This window comes from Amphiura filiformis, chromosome 18, assembly GCF_039555335.1.
Source record: "Amphiura filiformis chromosome 18, Afil_fr2py, whole genome shotgun sequence".
NCBI lineage: Eukaryota > Metazoa > Echinodermata > Ophiuroidea > Amphilepidida > Amphiuridae > Amphiura > Amphiura filiformis.
Window position 1 is genome coordinate 34,772,428 of NC_092645.1, and position 19,801 is coordinate 34,792,228.

At 36.7% G+C, this 19,801-nt stretch overlaps 1 protein-coding gene across 2 annotated transcripts; it reads right to left on the minus strand.

The window, feature by feature from the left end:
- Positions 1-7,107: 7,107 nt before the first annotated feature.
- On the minus strand, positions 7,108-18,575 carry LOC140140151 (heparan sulfate glucosamine 3-O-sulfotransferase 1-like). 2 transcript variants are annotated; one of them, XM_072162008.1, is made up of 2 exons: positions 18,238-18,575; positions 7,108-8,859 (listed from the first exon to the last, which is right to left on the minus strand). In XM_072162008.1, the coding sequence occupies exon 2, from the start codon at positions 8,803-8,805 to the stop codon at positions 7,777-7,779; it is 1,029 nt and encodes a 342-aa protein (XP_072018109.1). In that variant the 5' UTR covers positions 8,806-8,859; positions 18,238-18,575; the 3' UTR covers positions 7,108-7,776. The 2 variants fall into 2 exon arrangements, with proteins under 2 accessions (XP_072018109.1, XP_072018110.1); XM_072162009.1 differs by having other exon boundaries at positions 18,482-18,570.
- Positions 18,576-19,801: the final 1,226 nt, after the last annotated feature.

Below are 19,801 nucleotides of genomic sequence, written 5' to 3' on the forward strand. Positions count from 1 at the left end.
ATCCTGTTATGAGGTTGAATAAATGAACTGCAGTTAATTATTTAAAAACAATACAAAAAAATTAAAAGTTTGACATTTTGACGGTGTCTGGAATATAATTTTCATTTTTACTGTAAACATGGTATGTGTCACCATTACTCAAAGCCAAGTCCGAAAAGTAAAAATTAAAATTCAGTTGCAATGAGACTTTAAATTAACATTTTGTCATCTGGATTAACATGGGAGGATAATCGGTAAAATGAACAGCAATTTTCTGTACCGCGATACAAAAATAGTATGGCCTTGGACACACACAATGGCTTAGAGCTATTGTGGTTTGGAAAATTACTCCCTAAAAAAAACATTGATTAATGTTTTGCTTCAACTGGTTTTAGGGAAGTGTTTCATTTGTTGTCGACGGAATTAATTTACATGCTAAGAAAGATTAGTATTTCAGCTAAATGGTGGTAGTTCCTTTACTTCAGTAGGCCTATATTTACTGATTTATGAGCGATCTTCAAAATCCATACAAACAGGGAGTAGTTCTTAAACAAAACAATTTTTAATTTTGGGGGACCCGATGGTAGCCTCGGGAAGGCTTCACACACCATATATTAAAAATTCAAACAATTTGGATAAATGAAGCATATGAAGAAATTCATTTATCGACATGGATGTTTTCTAACATTGGCCAAATTTGAAGCGCGCCCTTTTCAATTCACTGTTATGCTTGCATGCACAGTGTAGCAGAATTATTGTGCAGCCACTGTGACATACCTACTATAGTGGTTACCCCATACTGTTCGATGGGCCGTTCTGAAAAAACATTTTTGCTTCTATAAAAGTGCAATTTAACAATTCAAAACTTGAATGTAAATAATCTGACCACCAAACCTTTAAGATTGCCTTTAAACCCTCAAAATATTCCAGGGTATTCAAAATAGAGTATTAAAACCCATATGGAAATTCATTCCATTATAATAACTTTACATTTGGTACAATAATTAATTACATACATAGGGGAGATTGGGGTTAGTTGAAACATTTTTCACAAAATCGTCTTTTTAACGCAAACCGATTACTTTCAAGAAACACTAACCATATCAGTATAAAACATATACATACATGCTACAAATACAGCCTTAAACTTATTGGACCTGCTTATGATTATTCATATAATCCAATTTGAAAAAAAAAGTGTTTCAACTAACCCCACCCCTGGGGTAAGTTGAAACATAGAGTGGGGTTAGTTGAAACACGGCTTGTAAAAATTTCAAAATAATTATTATCGTGTTGTTAGGGTTATACTTCCCTTGAAGGCACCCTTTAACATACAATCAGTGTGAAAAAATGAATAAATAAATATGTGGAGTGGGGTCAATACTTTGGACACAAGGTGGCCACGAGTGTCACCATGGACCAAAATATGAGAAGCCTAAAATATTATAAAATGTACTTTCTGTGTGTACTTTTGCTTGTATTATTGCTTTTTAACCATAATAAAGCAATATTGAAGAAATGGTAAACATGTTACAAATTTTGAAAAAGTCAAATTTTTAACCATATTTTTCTATGCGATTTTCACGTGTCAACTAACCCCACTTCAAAAGTTTCAACTAACCCTGATGCCTATTTTTACATTTCAAAGTTCATTACACAAAATAAGAAATACAATAAAACTTTTATTTAACATTATTCTGGGACTTACTACTAGTGCTTATGATACTCAAAAAATAATCCCCTGAATCTTCAAACAACATGGAGATAACGATCTTTTCTGAGGGGTATAAAATTAGTCAGTAAGTTAAAAACAGATATTCCTTTCCCAAGCCAACATTGGTGGGGCATCAGTGCTGTTGCTAATTTGGTGGATGACCCTTACTAATACCTATTACTAGGTGCCAGTATTTTACCAAATTAATTTTTTGTGTCAGAAAAAAATACAATGTTTCAACTTACCCCGCGTTCCAACTAACCCCAATCTCCCCTATACATGTACATAATGTACATTACAAAAGAGTTTGTATTTTGTAATCCATAGTTTGTCCAATATCATTGTAAACATAACATAAACATTTCTCACAAAAAGTTGATTCAGTTTTAATTCGTTATTTAAAACAAACTTATTCACTTTGATTTGTAAGGGGGCATGATATACCACAAACATTAGGGATGAATGTATAATAAATTAATATGTTCATCCATAACCTAAGTGGTACAATTGAATACATGAATCCAAAACCCACCCAAGTCCATGGGAAGTGATTTTGAGAAAAAAAAACCTGTGTATCATTTTAATTCCTTCAGTTAGATTTACCTGGTCAATATGGTAAGTTGTATGTGCAAATGGGTGGGTTAAACTGTATTAGGTATGACGATTAGCATTTCAGGGACTTCGTGGGGTTCATTTTAAATTCTGGACTTGGGTGGTTTTTTGAATCATATACAAAGACAATAATGTTGGAATGATATTACCACTAGTAAGATAATTAATACAAAATAAAGCACACGGTTATGTATAATGTCGATAAGCATTCTGCCATGTAATATAAACCACACACTTTCCTTGATTAAACCCATTTTTTTTCAAAAGTCACTATCCAGCAATGAAGATGTTACAAGTGGACTTTTATACATACTGGATTTCAATCAATGTGTTACAAGACTCAAATCATGGACTTGGGTTGATTCTTTCATACATGCTATTTTTCACATGCTCAATAGACACAGAGGATGAATTTGACTTGTTCTTTCAAACATATGACAGGTCTATGTATAGCAACACTTTCCCATGCTTAACTCAATTTGGCCAAAGTATGGACTTGGGTGGCTTTTGTATTCATATATTCAATTGTATGTAGTTAGTTTTAAAGGCATTAGGCAATATTAGAAATCACAGTGAAACGGAAAAAAAAACTTGCTGAAAAGTGACGGATTAGTCAACAAAATTATTGTTCAATAAAACAAACAAAACAGGACTGTTGACAAGTGTGAAACTCCATTCAAATGCATTAGCTACAAACAGTGTTGGAATTTAAAAAGCATTTTTTTATGCATAGCAAAATTTGCTTTCATTACTACTTTTCTCTTGGCACATTCACATACTACAGTGTGAAGTCTGTGGCATAAACATGCTAACTCAACTTAACGCCAAAATTGTGTAGCATTTTGCTACGCTATACCAGCTATTTCAAACGCTGGCTACAAAAATTGTCAATCTTGCCCAACATATACCAAAATGTGACATTTTACAATTTTTGACGATTTGTTAGATTTTCTAATTTAATTAGTAAATCACAGATAGTGATTTTGAACTTAAAATCACAGATAGTGTGTTTAAAAGATCAGACCAAATTCCACCAAATGCTGCAAAAGCCAGGTGTGTTATCTAACACAAGTTTGGAAGACCAATGCCTAGTTTAGTAGTAAAAAGCAAGTGTATGTTGTTGAAAGCATTTAGTATTTTTAGCCTAAAGATACATAATTATACATTGTACAATGTACTGTACATTTACGTTTGCATTTATGTGGCCGTTCACCACAAATGGGCTGTAATGTTGGCATTTTCACTTTTTGAGATATTTGACAGGCAAATTTTCCTCAAAATAAGCTTTACAATGATACATGTATATTACATGACCCTGTTGCTTGTTTATAAGGTAGTAAAAAATCAGTAAGAGAATTGAGAAATCCTTCCTTTTTTAATGTTTTTTGAGAAGTTAAAGGTGGGTAACCTGATTGAAAATCTCAACCCCCACTTTACCTCATCAAAATGCTGATTTTGGACAGATGAAAGCTCATATTTTTCACATAAACATATTGAAATTTGGCGTTCCAAATCGGTGTATTTCCGAAAAAATTATCAAAAAACTGCTGAATTAGTCAAAACTATGGTATACCATAGTTTTGACTAATTTGGCAGTTTTTTGATGATATAAATCTTGGGAAATACACGGAGTTGGAACTTCTAATTTCAATATGTTTATGATAATATGTCGAACTTTGCTCTGTTGACCTACAAAGACAACAAATTGGCTGATTCCATATAGGTGCAAGTTGGGACATGTGTAAACATTAAAAATATGCAAAAAAATCAGGTTTGAAAAAAATTAACAAATTTCACATTAGATTGTACATTATGGCTTTAAGATCATTTCTCAAGATCTATGACCCTCAGACTAGCACAATTCTTGATTTTCAGTTTTTCTTTTAACTATGAGGGGCCACCATGCCTTTTACATGCTGAACTAGCATGGTATTTGCATTTTGCATAGGTCTGGTCTGGACTATGAATTTCCAATGTACGTGTTCCTTACGAACCAATGTACTGATTATGTACATGTAGGCACACAAACTAACAACGCTCATATTTTTGTTGTAATCATGGCAGTAAAATCCTAGGCCTGAGTGAGGTATGTAGGCCTATGTTTCCTTTCTCTGTAATAAATAATGGTCACTGTCCAACAATTAGTGAGCATACCTTATGGTGACAAATAGCCTTAAATATATTAACAAACCCTATAGATAATATATGAACTCTATGAACAATTTCTTGTAAAAATACTGAATATCTTTACAATACAACAAACATGATTAGGAATCCAATATACATTGGAATTCAAAAATTATAGGTCTTGGAGATGAAGACCGCATAATTTAAATTTTTCCACAAATTGACACATAGTCCTCCAGAAAAATAACCTACATGTACATGTACCCTGAACATCTAACAGCTGTTAGTGTTTAGGTAACCTTAAAGTGCGACACCTTCTGAAGATTAGGTGGAAATATCTCCCATTTCTGTGTTTCTGTTCGACTCCAATTCTGTGATTTTTTTTTCTTTTTCTGTTAACTATTATCATGGATGGATGACTTGTGGTTAGAACACAGAGCAACACCATTTGGGTTAGCCTTGTTCAAGGCCCTCCAAGTGTCCTCCCTCATGACCAGCACTTGAATCCTAATTTCTAATCTGCACTGCTGTTGGAACTCGCCAAGTCCATGATATGAGGGCACAGACTGCGGCTACCTTTAATCATGCGTAAGTTGAATGATCAAACTCGGGTTGAGCCTACGAGCCTGTATAGGGCAAGACTTCGTTTTGGCAGTTCATAGACTAAGCCCAAGTTCGATTTTTCAGCATACGCACGGTCATTAATAGCCGTAATATGTGGCCCTCACTGACTTTGCGAGCCCAAAAATAGTTCAAGCAGGCAGGAAATCTTAGAAGGCCGGCCTTGAACAAGGCTACATTTGGGTATGAATACCCATACGGTGTGATACCTACAATGTAAATGGTGTGATACCATAGTTAGTAATACATAATCCTGTTTTTGAAAAGCATGATGGTATATAGCCAAAGGTGTGGGCTTTTACCAACAAGTTTATAATGGTATTTATTCAAGTTTAAATATTCTAGCATTATAAAAACCACAACTCACTTTATTTCACTCACAACACAAACTGACATCACCTGTAATACAGGGTGACACAAAAATAACATTAAGACAAATTACATGGGCACTTCAACTGCATCAATGTATGCATTCCCAAATCCAGATCCCTAATGTGGACCTGCGCAGTACGCTTTCTGACTGATGGTGTAAATTGAAAGCATTGTCAGCATACATATTAGACATACATCATGGTAAGTGCATGGCATGCAGCAAGTAACAGAAACGCACCAAAGTATTGCATTATTTGCATATAAACAAAACACAGTAAGTTGTGCTACGAAAGTACAGATTTGGTGGTATGCTTGTAAAATATGTAACAAGGACCTAATCCGTATCTGACAAGTAAACCACATTGATGCAGTTTAAATTTCCTGCGTGGATTGTCTCATTATATGGAAACCTGTAATTGTAGAAAATTTGTTTGATATGCACCATTCAATTATTCACATAAAAATATATCATTGGACTATTCCATTTCAAAACAACACACCCTCTGCGGAAGATATCATTGGCACTTTAGGTTCAGCCCCATTTGTGCTCCTATGTCATTCTATTAGAAGTAGACTGTTATGCTTATTGGGGAGTTTGTAGAACGGCTTGGCAGAGCTGAACAGCTACATCGTCTTTGAACCTTAGCCCTGAGTCTTTCTTGAAGGACTAGTTTATGTTAAAACCTTAAAATTCCAGTTTGAAAATGGTTAAAATATAAAATCCGATGAATTCTGCAGTTTGGCCCAAATATTACACAATTTTGTTTGGAATTCCAAAATCTGTCGTACTTGTGCACTGTTTATGATTGAAAAGGGTTGGTTCTGGAATAATTTAAACTTAAATTTGGTTGGGGGGAGTGGTGTTAAATGGAATAGCCCATTTAAATGCAAGAAGTGCATACATTATAATAATATGGAAGAACTTTACTAGAATGTACCATACAATGACTCAAATACCATGTATGTAATATGTTGCATTGCATACCAGTATATTTAACCGTACATGTACATGACATGATCAAGGGGAATGAGTCTGATGTCACTAATATTGTTTTTGAGATAATGGGAAAAACAGAAAGTCTTTTGTTTTATATTGTTTGCAGCCAAAATACTCAACTCGGTAACCAGATATCCAATTTTGATGGGGTTTGCACCAAAATGTAGCAATTGTAAACTGCCAGAAAATGATGTAAAAAACTTCCAATGGAAAATTGCCGACATGTGACTCTTGATCATGTCACATACAGACTTCGTAAATCATATTTTTAGGTTCTAGACTCACTAGGCAAGTTCAAAGTGCTTGGTCTGATGCAAACAATACATGAAACATGTATCTCAATCAGAGAAGATATCTTACCCTTCCCAAAATCCCTTGCAACATTTTACAACACCTCATTTCATCAAATGATACTCCCATTTATAGAGGTTCTCTAGATGCTTTCATGTTGAGAATAGACTGGCTAAACATGGGTCGATACAACTCGATAGTCAAGAAATAAACATATTTTGCAAGATCTGGATGTGCTCTATTCACTAATGAGGTACATTTCATCACTATCGACCAATGTTGCATTAGATTGCAAATCAGTACAGAAAATTGAAATGGGAGAAATGCATTGTGGGAGTGAAAATCTGAGTTCCTCCTTATGTTAAAGTCTGCATTTGATTGACAGCTCGGGGGCACATCGAAAAATTTTGGTGGGTATGCTACCCTGAAATTTTGAGGTGGTAGGTCTTTGGGAGCTGACGGCGTACCAATAAAAGGGGGTCTTTTGGAGCTGCGAACAAGTAAAATGGGGACTTTCGGAGCTGCGAACAGTCCAAATCAAGGGTCTTTCTTGGCTTTCTGGTTGAAAATCGCCTGAAATCAGCTGAAATTTAATCAAAATCAAGGGTCTTTCGGAGCTCTATTTTGGTCAAATATAGGGGTCTTTCGAGCTGCGAAATCCAAAAAGGGGGGTCTTTTCGGGGGAGCATACCCGTATGGTCATTTGTGTTGAGTGCCCCCGGGTGACAGCTTGTGAAAACCCCTTTTGTTTATTTTTGTTACTTAGAAGCCTTGAATTTGTTCCTCAGGCAAGGAAGAAATTATAAATTTTGGGATTTTTGTATGTTTTTTAGACAGAAGTGGATTGATTTAGACTGAAATTAGACGGGAAAACAAAATTTTGAGATTTTTTCAGATTTTTCAAGCTTTTGGTGAAAAAAAAAAAAGGACTGACTGACCACTTCATGGAGAACTACTTGGCAAGTCCGTCCACTTATTATTTTTTTATTATCATATCAGTCTTGAATAAAGACAATGTATGCCCTACTTGCATATTAAAATAACACAAATATCAAATTATCTGTTATGACCAATCAAATTTTCTACCAATGGTATCAAAAAATGCTTGGTTGTAAGGTCTGAAAAACTCCTGTAGTTTCTGCAAAACATACGGTGATACTTCAGGATGCTCTCTCCCTTTACTCTCTGCTAAACACTTGTTCACTTTCTCACTCTTTAAGCAATAAAACCCTCTTGTTTTATTCAGGAAGAAGTTTTCACTGACTATGTAATCGCTAAGTCCCAGGAAGCGTTCAACTTCTTTAATTTCCGGGTATGGATTGCTGATGAGTTTGCCTCCGTCAACAAGATGCATTTGTCTCCGGGGAAAATATTCCAACCATTTTTTAATGTGTTGATTGTATATACTTATTTGAAGCGGTTTATAGGATTCATTGACTTCGCCGTTCTTCATGGAGAACTCTTCAAAAGTTTTATAATCTTTTCCCTTTTGGTTTTTGGAAGTCCAAATCTGGGTGTAATCTGATATTGCCCGTGTAGTTGGGTCTCTAACGATTATCAGTAGTTTAACATCCTTGCTCATTTTGAATACTCTCGCTGGCGCTTCGGGTGTAATAAAATACGCTGGACTTTTTTCAATCGTGATTTGATCCCCGTACGAAAACGGCATCCTTCGCCTGTACCACTCTATACCACGTTCGTAATTATTATCGAAGAAATGTACTTCTTCCGACGCAGCAGCAATCTGCGGATGCATCTTGAGCATTTCTAAAAGCGCCCTCGTGCCACACTTGCGTATACCGATTACGATAGCTTGAGGTAGCCTTCGTTTTTGTCCTTTTGTGTGAGTTTCAAGCAATGCTGTTAGATCTGCTAAGTCCATGTCATCTGCCATTCTCTCCTGAATCTCGCCGGCTTGACCACCTGCCGCTATTTCCTCTGGAGATTTATCAATATTAATTGACTGAACGTGACAGAGTAGTTTATGCAAGTGTCTTGAGTAAGTTACACGACCAATAAACATACAAACAACTAGTAGTCCAAGAATAATGCCAACAACGGCCTTCTTCTTTGTGCACCCAGGGCTGGTCATGATTGATGTTGGTTAGATTCTAATTTATCTGTGTACCGTTAAACGTGTTATTTCCTGCAAACATGAAAAAAAGAGGAAAATAATACATTAATTGAAGATGGTGCTGGGATGGTGCATTTGTACTGCAATAACTTTGACTAAAAGCCACTCAAAATTAACAATCAAATTGACCAATTTTTGAAAATATCAGCTTAACTGAGGTTAGTTTTTGTTTTTGAGATACCGGTACCATTTGTTTGCTTTTTACAAAAAATAATAGTTTCAATGCATGAAGTCATTCAATGTCAGTGGATGGAATTTTTTGTATTAGGCCAATGAAAGTCAATTCCTTGTTTCCCGTTACACAATTTTTCATGACTGTGTACATGTAGGTGACCATTTCATTTTTCATTATTTCATACCATTTCATGCAATGTAAACCAATAACTACCCATGTATAGTTGTATACGTGTGATAAATCACAGTTTGTAGTTTACAGATGTAGTTTCCAACCACATGAAGGTGATTGTACAAATAACTATTATCAAAAGTTTCATAATATTTTTTACGGGATGAGATCAGAGCAGATCAAAAAGTGCTGGACAGGGAAGTGAGCAGGGTTTACTTTAAACGCACAAAACATGCATATTTACGTGTTCACACACTTTGCAGACCCCTTCAAATCCAGGAGTTCAAAGTCCAACGCATACAAAATCTTGAAAACGTACGCGTTCAAATATTTGAATATTCAAAGATTTGAATATAGAAACACCCAATATTGTTAAAAACGGTTTTCCAAAATAAAAAAAATACCCCTTGGGCAATGTTTTGGACCCCTTCAGAGTAAAAATTCACAATTGAAAGGTCCAACAAATTTGAAAATACCCCTTCAGCAAAATGCTTTTAAGAAAAGCCTGGAAGTGAGTAGGTAGGCCTATTCATTATTAATTCATTATTAACCATATAGGCCTACCATGTTCCTACTGCAAAGAAAATCCCTGAAAATCAACAGAAAGAGATTTATGATATATCTAAAACCGCAATTATTTATTGGTATGTTAAAGTTTGTTAGAAATCAACATTTTATTCAAAATAATGAAATATTTGGCCAGCAATTGGTTTTGAGCGGAGTAGGGTAACGGGAAACTTTCAATTCATTAGCCTTATTAGCCTTATTAGTTTCAAGGCAGAATGACAGCTATCACATGGCTATAGGCTTGATCCACCAGTCCTCAACTGCTACGCATGGTCATTTTAACCCGACATGTTGAATTGTTTCGAGATCGGGCTGAGGGACTCAAGCTAGGCTAAATATACATCGCCGATTTGCAACATTAAAATGTGAAGCGACACTGGAGGTTTTGAAATGTGTGGACATTTTTTTATATTATTGGTCATGTGTCATATGGTGGGACACCAAAATAGTGGGAGGCGTTACATTTTTCTCTCCTCTTTCAGATTTAACTTGTTGGTACAGAGCTATTCTTTGTCCAATTGCATAAAGTTTGGGCTCATTATACAGCTTGTCTACTTTTCAAATATGTTTCACAATTTGAAATTATCATTTGTTTAATTAGTGAAAAATATTAAAATGTTAATGAGGATAAACCTGGAGGATAAGCGGTGGAGGATAAGCGGTGGAGGAGTATGTGGAATCTCTATGAGAAATGTTGTGGAAACATGATATCTTTTTGAATTTTAAATTTTATCATTGCCAAATTCTGTGCTATACAAAAACATGCAAATCGTATCTCAAATCAAAGCTTGTTTATTCATTATTCATATTCAACTATTAGTTTGATCTATTTCATGTTTACAAGTATTCACTGAGAACCGCAAGTCACAATACCCACAATTTTTCCCTATTCACTACACACAAATGCCAAGATTTTCAGTCACAACATGCGCATTTTGGCTTTAAATTGTTGTATCTTGAGAATTATACACCCTAAGATAGGAAAAGTATACATTTTTGGAATGCATTTTACCTTTAGGAATCCAAATATGCAGTTAAAATAAATGTAGGATACACTCTAAAGAAAATATTTTCAAAAATGTAATCAACATTTGGTGCGTAAAGTTACGTACACTTTTACACCCTGTAGCACCACTTTGGTCAATCATAACATAGCAAAAGTATATACCGGGTACATTTTATTAAAGCTCATAGTGTTGCCTGCCACAAAATTAGATTACATTAGAGATATTCCATATCAGTAGCAAATGCAAGAAATTATCAATTTTCTTTTATAATTAATATTTTTTCATGATATCACCCTAGGCCTATATATTTTCTTACACACCCTGTATACCAACATCAATTTTGCATTGTTGGATTCCTTGGAACATAGCTTTCCAAAAATGTATAGTTTCGTTGGTGTGAGATGTATAGTTTTAGACATGTAGGCTATCAATTTAAGTGAAAATGAGGACAAATGATCAAAATCAGTGCTTGCAACGCAAATGTGCCCCACCATATGACACATGACCTATTACCATTTTTACTGAAATAAGTAGGCCTAATCGATGGGTTCATCTGAATCTTATACCGTATTGTTTGTAAATAAACGCCCCATATTTTGTAGGGTAGGCAATAACAATAAATAAAATCTGTTTAATATTTAACAGCGTTTTCAATTTATGACATAAAATAACATAAAATGCCATTTTGATTTGTTCAAAATATCAGATGACAGTTACAATGTATGAATGACAATAATAACTTTGCACCAAATCTATTTTGAGTTCATTGTGTGAAATTGCTGGGTTTTGCTTTTGTTAGGCCCTGGCCTGGTATTATTAAATTATTGTTCGAAATGTTCTAACTTTCGTACATGTATGAACAACCGATAGCTTGTGATATGAAGTTAGAACTTGCAAGGATGTTATCGTATGTAACGTCACGGTACTTGTTTACATGTACGTGTGATACATGTACGCAGTTGCCATACAGCGTACAATGTCATGCATATGAATAAAAACTTCTTCCTCAAGTTAGTTATTGTCTCTAAAATATTATGAAATAGTTCGTGACATATTACCAATACACTGTACTATAATATTTTATTAAATTTTAATACCTGTACGTACGAAAAACGTCAATATTTGTTCTCCTGACAGCTTCGATCAACGCCGTGTTTCTGCTGTAGGCCTACATGCACCCACTGACCTCCAGCAGTGTTCCCAAAAATTTTAGCCCAAATCGCGAGTCAAATAATTTAAAAGTCGCTCGATTGTTTTTAAAATTCATACATTGGTATCTATGGGATAGCAAAATATCATAAATTGCCTACTCCAGATTTGAAAAGTTGCTCAATTACTTCTTTACCATCAATTGGTGTCTATTGGACAGGAAACTGTAGTGACGAAAATCTTCAAAAGTCATCCTATTGGGCTACTAAGTCGCTGCTTTGCCAATCCTGAACTCCGCACGTGCTTATTCCACCAGCTGTCTACACTGCGCATGTACTGTGACTGATCATGTCCCGGATGTACCCAATTGAAAACGTCATAAACAAGGCCATCTCTAGCGTGTACATCGGTGACAGTAAATCGGGCATGATCATTCTCCGGAGCATCGCACTGCTGTGACCTAAAACTTCTCCAGAATGTACTTCAAAGATGTATTTTTTTCTCTAAAAGTAAGCCACATTGAATCCAAAGATACATTATGTTAGTCCAGGAAAATTGTAGCCAAAAGTGACATTCGGAACAATTGTTTTAAAAGCGTTCCAGAAGTGTAAACGCTACAAAGACGAGTTTTGTATTACCAGCAAGTTCTATCTTATGCACACATAACTATCGTGTCGTCGACTCGTCGTGCATAAAAGATAGATTTTTCGATCAATTAAATTACCTCGTTCATTATTGGCACAAAACAAACCCTCCGATTTCACACAATACTATGACCTCAAAATAGATGGTGCGCAGTTATCATTGTCTAATAATTAAACACATATAAACACAAACTACACAGCAATAATCTTGGAACTCCCACTCACACTGTCGACAATGACAGTCAGAGCCGTGAGTTCCAATGAATAATAATTGGAACTGACTCAGTCATGGTCACGTGTCATATGGTGGGGCACATTTGCGTTACAAACACTGATTTTGATCATTTGTCTTCATTTTCACTTAAATTAATACATGTCTAAAACTATACATCTCACACCAACAAAACTATACATTTTTGGAAAGCTAATGTTCCAAGGAATCCAACAATGCAAAATTGATGTTGGTATACAGGGTGTGTAAGAAAATATATAGGGTGATATCATGAAAAAAAAAAAATTTTACTAGAAAATTGATAATTTATTGCATTTGCTACTGATATGGAATACCTCTAATGTAATCTAATTTTGTGGCAGGCAACACTATGAGCTTTAATAAAATGTGTACTTTTACTATGTTACGATTGGCCAAAGTGGTGATACAGGGTGTGAAAATGTACGTAACTTTTACGCACAAATGTTGATTACATTTTTGAAAATATTTTCTTTAGAGTGTATCCTACATTTATTTTAACTGCATATTTGGATTCCCTGGGTAAAATGCTTTCCAAAAATGTATACTTTTCCTATCTTAGGGTGTATAATTCTCAAGTAACAACAATTTAAAGCCAAAACGCATGTTGTGACTGAAAATCTTGGCATTTGTGTGTAGTGAATAGGGAAAAATTGTGGGTCTTGTGACTTGCAGTTCTCAGTGAGTACTTGAAAACATGAAATAGATCAAACTAATAGTTGAATATGAATAATGAATGAACAAGCTTTGATTTGAGATATGATTTGCATGTATAGCACAGAATTTGGCAATGATAAAATTTAAAATTCAAAAAGCTACACTATACAAACAGCTACACATCCGGTTCACGGCAGACATCGTCACTCTGTCGCGTCCACAACTTTGCTTTGTTTACACGATTTATCATCTGTTTAGCGACATACTTTTGCTTTGGTAATGTCGTTTTTATGTCCTGGAATCTCGGGAACCGATTTTTGGAGTTCTGAACCAAACCTGAATGGTGGATTTAGATGATGTTTTTCTTCTATGTGATCCCACTGCCGAGGTGAGTTCGTTCCAATATGGCGGCCAACCCCGCGAAATTCAGTCAAGACTAAACAACTTGCAGCTAGTTTGAACAATTGGATTTGAAGTGATTCTACCGCTGCATTTTTGAAGCTAGATGATTTTGTAGTTACACATCATGAAAAACATAATGTTGACATTAACTGTAACCGTTATAGCTGTGCTTTTAGTTAGAGCATTCAGCCAGTACAGTCAGCAGCAGAACACTGTAGACTACCATCATGACCATTATGTGTTCAATGAAACGTATCAACATGATCAATACTATGATCATTATCATGATTTTGGTTATATGGGAGACAGTTCTAAGTATGGTATTCTGATGTGTACTGTGCCCCCTGCACCTGCTATCTTCAGTATGCAATTACTAGACTGTGTTCAAAGCTCCATCCAACACTTACGTAAAAGATGTAACCAAGGTCTGAACTTATCAAATACAAACAGAAGAAGGGCAGACCATAAGAAAAATGCTACCATGCTACTGCTAATAATCTTACTTGGTGGTGACGTGCAATTAAACCCAGGCCCGACCAAGTTCCCTTGTGGCATTTGTGATCGTCCCGTAGCCAAGAGTCACAGAGGTTTAGAATGCGATGAATGTGGCTTTTGGGTACACATCAGGTGTGGTGATGTTACAGCAAAGCAGTATGAGCAATTTCTGAAACAAGATCATTTTACATGGATATGCCCCATTGTGCTGTCCCAAACTTTAGTGACAGCTTCTTCGATGAAAGTAATCTTGCTGATAAAAACCCCTATGACTCTATATCAGAACTTGATTCAAGCTCAGAATGTTTTTCAAACTCTAGTAATAGTATACCATTAAGTACCAGCAGCCCAAAATCCAAAGATCATCAGAATAAGGATGGAAGCAAATCATGCAGTTATGCAGGATCAGCTGGTACAAAGCAAAAACCAAAATCTAAGTCAAAATCCAAAGTCAAGAAAAAGGAACTGAAAATTATGACAATTAATTGCCAGGGCCTGAAAGGGAAGAAACGCCAAAGTTTCTTAGCTACCATCATTGACACTGAAAAACCAGATATCATCTTGGGTCAAGAGTCAAAATTAGACAGCTCTTACACAGACTCAGAGGTGTTTCCTGAAGGGTATTTAGTGAAAAGAAAAGATCGCAATGCAAATGGCGGTGGCGTGTTTATTGCATACCGGGACAATATGGTGGTTAATGAAGTGAAAGGCATAGGGAAAGACTCTGAGTTGGTGGTGCTCAAGATCGAGGTGTGGAAGTGCAACCCAATTTATATAGCCTCCTTCTACAGAACTCCAACTCGTGATCCTGCTCCCCTTGTGGCACTTCAGAGTGATCTGGAAAAACTGTTTCATCATGGAAAGATTCCAAAACTGATATTGTGTGGTGACTTCAATCTACCATCTATACATTGGCAAAACCACAGTATCAGTGAAAACCCACAATATGGTCGGCTTGTAAATGAATCTATGCTGGATTTGGTGGATAGCTTGCACCTTGAACAGAAAGTCCACAAACCAACCAGGAAAGGAAACATCCTTGACCTAATTTTCACCAATGTGCCTGACAGTGTCCAGGGTGTAAATGTTGTGCCTGGCATGAGCGACCATGAGGCAGTGACTGCTAACTGTGAAACAAATGTCCAAACAAACAAGAAAAAGTCTAGAACTGTTCACATCTACAAAAAAGCAAACTTGAAGGGAATTGAGGAAGATCTGCAGGATTTTTCCAACAATTTTCACTCTTCCACTGAGGAAAAGACCTGCTCTGATAATTGGGAGTGCTTCAAGGAGGCTCTGCAAGATGCTATGAACAAACATATACCTACAAAACGCCTCTCCGGAAGATGGAACTTACCTTGGATGAATAATAACATCAAGCATCTTATGAAGAAAAGACGTCGGAGATATGACGCATGGAAAAAGTTTGGCGACAAAAATGACCTTGCTGATTATAAGAACTTAAAACAGGAAGTTGAGACTGCCTTGAAACATGCCCATGATGAATATATTGAAGGTGTCTTTGAAGAAGATAGTGGTAATCCAGCCAAGAAATTATGGAGTTACGTGAAGTCCTTGAAAATTGACAAAATTGGAATCCCACCTCTGCTGTACAAAAACAGATTAGTGAGCCAACCTAAACAAAAGGCTGAGGCCCTATCTGAACAGTACCGTTCAGTTTTCACTTCTGAAAGCACATCCCATTTGCCAAGTAAGGGACCTAGTAAGCATGATACTATGCCAGACATTGAGATTACAACTAATGGGATTGAAAAACTGCTTACTGCGCTAAATCCGAAGAAGGCAGTAGGACCAGATCAGGTGTCTACATGGATGCTAAAGACATTTGCTTCTACGTTGGCCCCCATACTTAAGGAAATATTCACCCAGTCCTTAAGAACAGGTGATGTCCCAGCAGACTGGAAGTTAGCAAATATCTCTGCCATCTTCAAGAAAGGTGAGCGAAATGATCCTGCCAACTACCGTCCGGTGTCGCTCACCAGTGTGACCTGTAAGTTGATGGAGCACGTGCTTGCTAGCAGCATCAGAGGGTATTTAGATGACAACAACATTCTGAGTACCTCGCAACACGGGTTCAGGAAGAAACACAGCTGTGAGACTCAACTGCTTGGAACAGTAGAAGACCTCACACGAAGCCTGGACAATCGTGAGCAAATGGATTGCCTTATATTAGATTTCTCTAAGGCATTCGATGCTGTACCACACCAAAGATTGCTCTATAAACTTAACTGGTATGGCATTCGTGGTCAAACCCATACATGGATTAAGAACTGGTTAACATCAAGAAAACAAACTGTAGTGATTGAGGAGAGAAATCAGAGGAAGTAGATGTCATCTCAGGTGTGCCACAGGGCACAGTTCTTGGCCCTTGCTGTTTATTCTATTTGTCAACGACATCGGGGAAGAAACATCTTCTACCATCAGGTTATTTGCTGATGATGCCCTCATATATAGGCACATTTCATCCAAAGCCGATACAGACGCTCTTCAGAATGATCTCAATAAACTTGTTGACTGGTCTACCAAATGGCAAATGCGATTCAACCCTGCCAAATGCTCCCTTCTTCGTGTTGCTAAAATAAAAAAGATCATCAACTCAAGCTACACGATGTTGGGTACCGAGCTGAAATCATCAGACCACCATCCTTATCTTAGAGTGGAGTTGGCATCAAGTCTGGACTGGAAGCATCACATTCAAAATGTATCCGGCAAAGCGCAGAGAACTCTAAACTTCCTGCAGAGAAATCTATACAAGTGCCCTCAGAAGGTCCGGACACAGGCATACACTTCTTTAATTCGCCCGACCCTCGAGTACGCTGCCACAATCTGGGACCCATACCATCAAAGGGACATCAACAGCTTAGAAAGAGTCCAGAGAAAGGCCGTCCGGTTCATCACAGGGAATTATCGTAGAAGATCGAGTGTCACTGCTTTGAGGGCCGACTTGGGCTTTCCAACACTACAGCAACGAAGGTTGGCATCAAGACTGACTCTGTTTTACAAGATTCATAACCAGGAAGTCTCTGTCCAAATACCATGTCACTACATACCACAAGACACACCCTCCATCAAAACCAGAAGGGCGCATGAGGAGCAGTACAAGATCATCAGAGCAAGAACAGAAGTATACAAGAACAGCTACTTCCCAGCAACCATACCAGTATGGAACAAACTCCCTGCTTCTATAGTGAATTCAACATCAAGCCAAACGTTCAAAACCAAGATCCAGCAGCTGGTTTCCAGTGATCAATCTGAGCTGTACATGGGCTCAGTTGTTCCAGCAGCTGCGTCACTCAACTAGTCCTGCACCAAGTCTTCACTGTATATAATTTTGCACCCTTCGTCGTGAGTTTTGTGTTTATCATCGTCATCGGTGGTGGGAGTGATTTTGTGATTTTGTCTGTTCTGCACCGGATGTGAAGTTGCACCGCTGGGCGTGATACCATGTATGGTCTACCCAGAATTCACGTAGAAGTAGAAGAAAAGATATCATGTTTCCACAACATTTCTCATAGAGATTTCACATACTCCTCTACCGCTTATCCTCTACCGCTTATCCTCCAGGTTTATCCTCGTTAACATTTTATTATTTTTCACTAATTAAACAAATGATAATTTCAAATTGTGAAACATATTTGAAAAGTAGAATAATCAAGCTGTATAATGAGCCCAAACTTTATGCAATTGGACAAAGAATAGCTCTGTACCAACAAGTTAAATCTGGAAGAAGAGAGAAAAATGTAACACCTCCCACTATTTTGGGGTCCCACCATATGACACATGACCTCATATCAGTCTGCTTCAGACAGTTTTCACAGTAGATTCAGGAGAAATTAATTCTGATTAACTAACCTCATCTTATATTACTTGAAGCTGCACGATGCATGATGGAGACTGTACGTACGGTCATGACGGTGAACTTGTTTTGAGTTGAGTTGTTTTATGAGAGCTCTCATGAAATTATCAGCGAGCTGGTGCTGGAAGTTTTAGAAATGGTACGTAAGCTTAAATCGTTAATTCATTTCTGGCGATTTTGCGACAAAATAGCTGCAACTTTATTACCCCCAACGATTCCACAATGTTTCCGGTTTCTTACCATATTACAGAATAAATCATTTGCTTTGAAACATGACAAAGAAAGGCAGGAAATTGCGTGCGGAAGCCAAAATTTTACTTCGGTTTCTGTACTTGACCTGATGATGACCTTATGACCTGTAATTGACCTTATCAGTCTCGTTGGTACGCTAACTGTTCGCTATAAAGCATGGATGTTTGAGAAAAGTGATGAGGGGAATAGAAAGGGATGGACAATTTTTATGAATTAACATGTTCCAGACCGGGGTTCAAAGAGGCAATTTTAGAAATTTCTCAATTTCAATTTTGAAAATATAAAAACTTTTTTATGCTTTTGGAAAACCTTTTTGTAAATAAATAAGTTAAATATTAGAGTCTGTCAGACCGACAACTTCACTATAGAATCGCAGATTGAAAAAAAAGCCTAGAGCATCATCCTTTTATTTTCAAGCACTATAGGCCTAACAAGTCTAATTTTACATTTAAAAAAAGTACACCTCCCTCCCTCATGAAAATCCTCCAGAAAAGAACAAAAAGAAAACAAAAAACAAAAACCAAAACAATCTCATAATTCTCAGGAATTACTTTGAAAATGTGTTACAAATAAATTTAGGGCCTAATTCAGAAATGTAACTAAAGCTCAATGGAAATCGCATCTATTCTAGTATTTTATGGTAATGGTAACCATGGCAGTCAAGTGGCCAAATCTAGTAGTTAATTGGCTCTGCTCATGTTAAAAGGGCATTTCGTGATCCACTGTCCACAGCATCATCCCCCCACTTTTCTCAATGAAAAGAAATTGAGAAAAGTTTTGTCTTTTCGAAACGTCGGGTTTTTAACTTTGCCTATATGTATTGTGTTACTCCCCCATGGATGTTGCCATATTTTCCCTGTTTTTAATTTTATCCATTGCTAGTGTGACACTGTTGTATCCTTTAGGATCCATCCTTTGGTTCCCTGCTAGTCAGTTGGAACAGATTTTCCCTGTTTTTATACAAATGTTTAGTATTAAAAGGCTAAACTGAAGAAACAAAAAAACATGATCCTGCTCCCTCCTCCTATCCCACTCGTCTTAAAATCATGACATTTAGGCCTATAGCTTATTTAAAACAACACTTTACGGTAGGCCTACTCTTGCCATCCCGCCATGCATTTGGCCTCAGGACAATAATGTGAACCCTCGACCTGAGGCCGATGATGCCATCGTCGAAATTAATTTCAAGCTGGTTCTTGTCCCGAGGATTTTTTTTTCAATAAGGCCAAGTAAAATCAGAATAACAAAATAGGCCTAGGCATATATAGGGCCTATATGCCTAGGCTATATTGAAAGTGGCCGAGGAAC

What these genes read in the sequence shown, in the direction of transcription:
- LOC140140151 (XM_072162008.1), bottom strand. Translation starts at nt 8,805, where the DNA reads ATGACCAGCCCTGGGTGCACAAAGAAGAAGGCCGTTGTTGGCATTATT.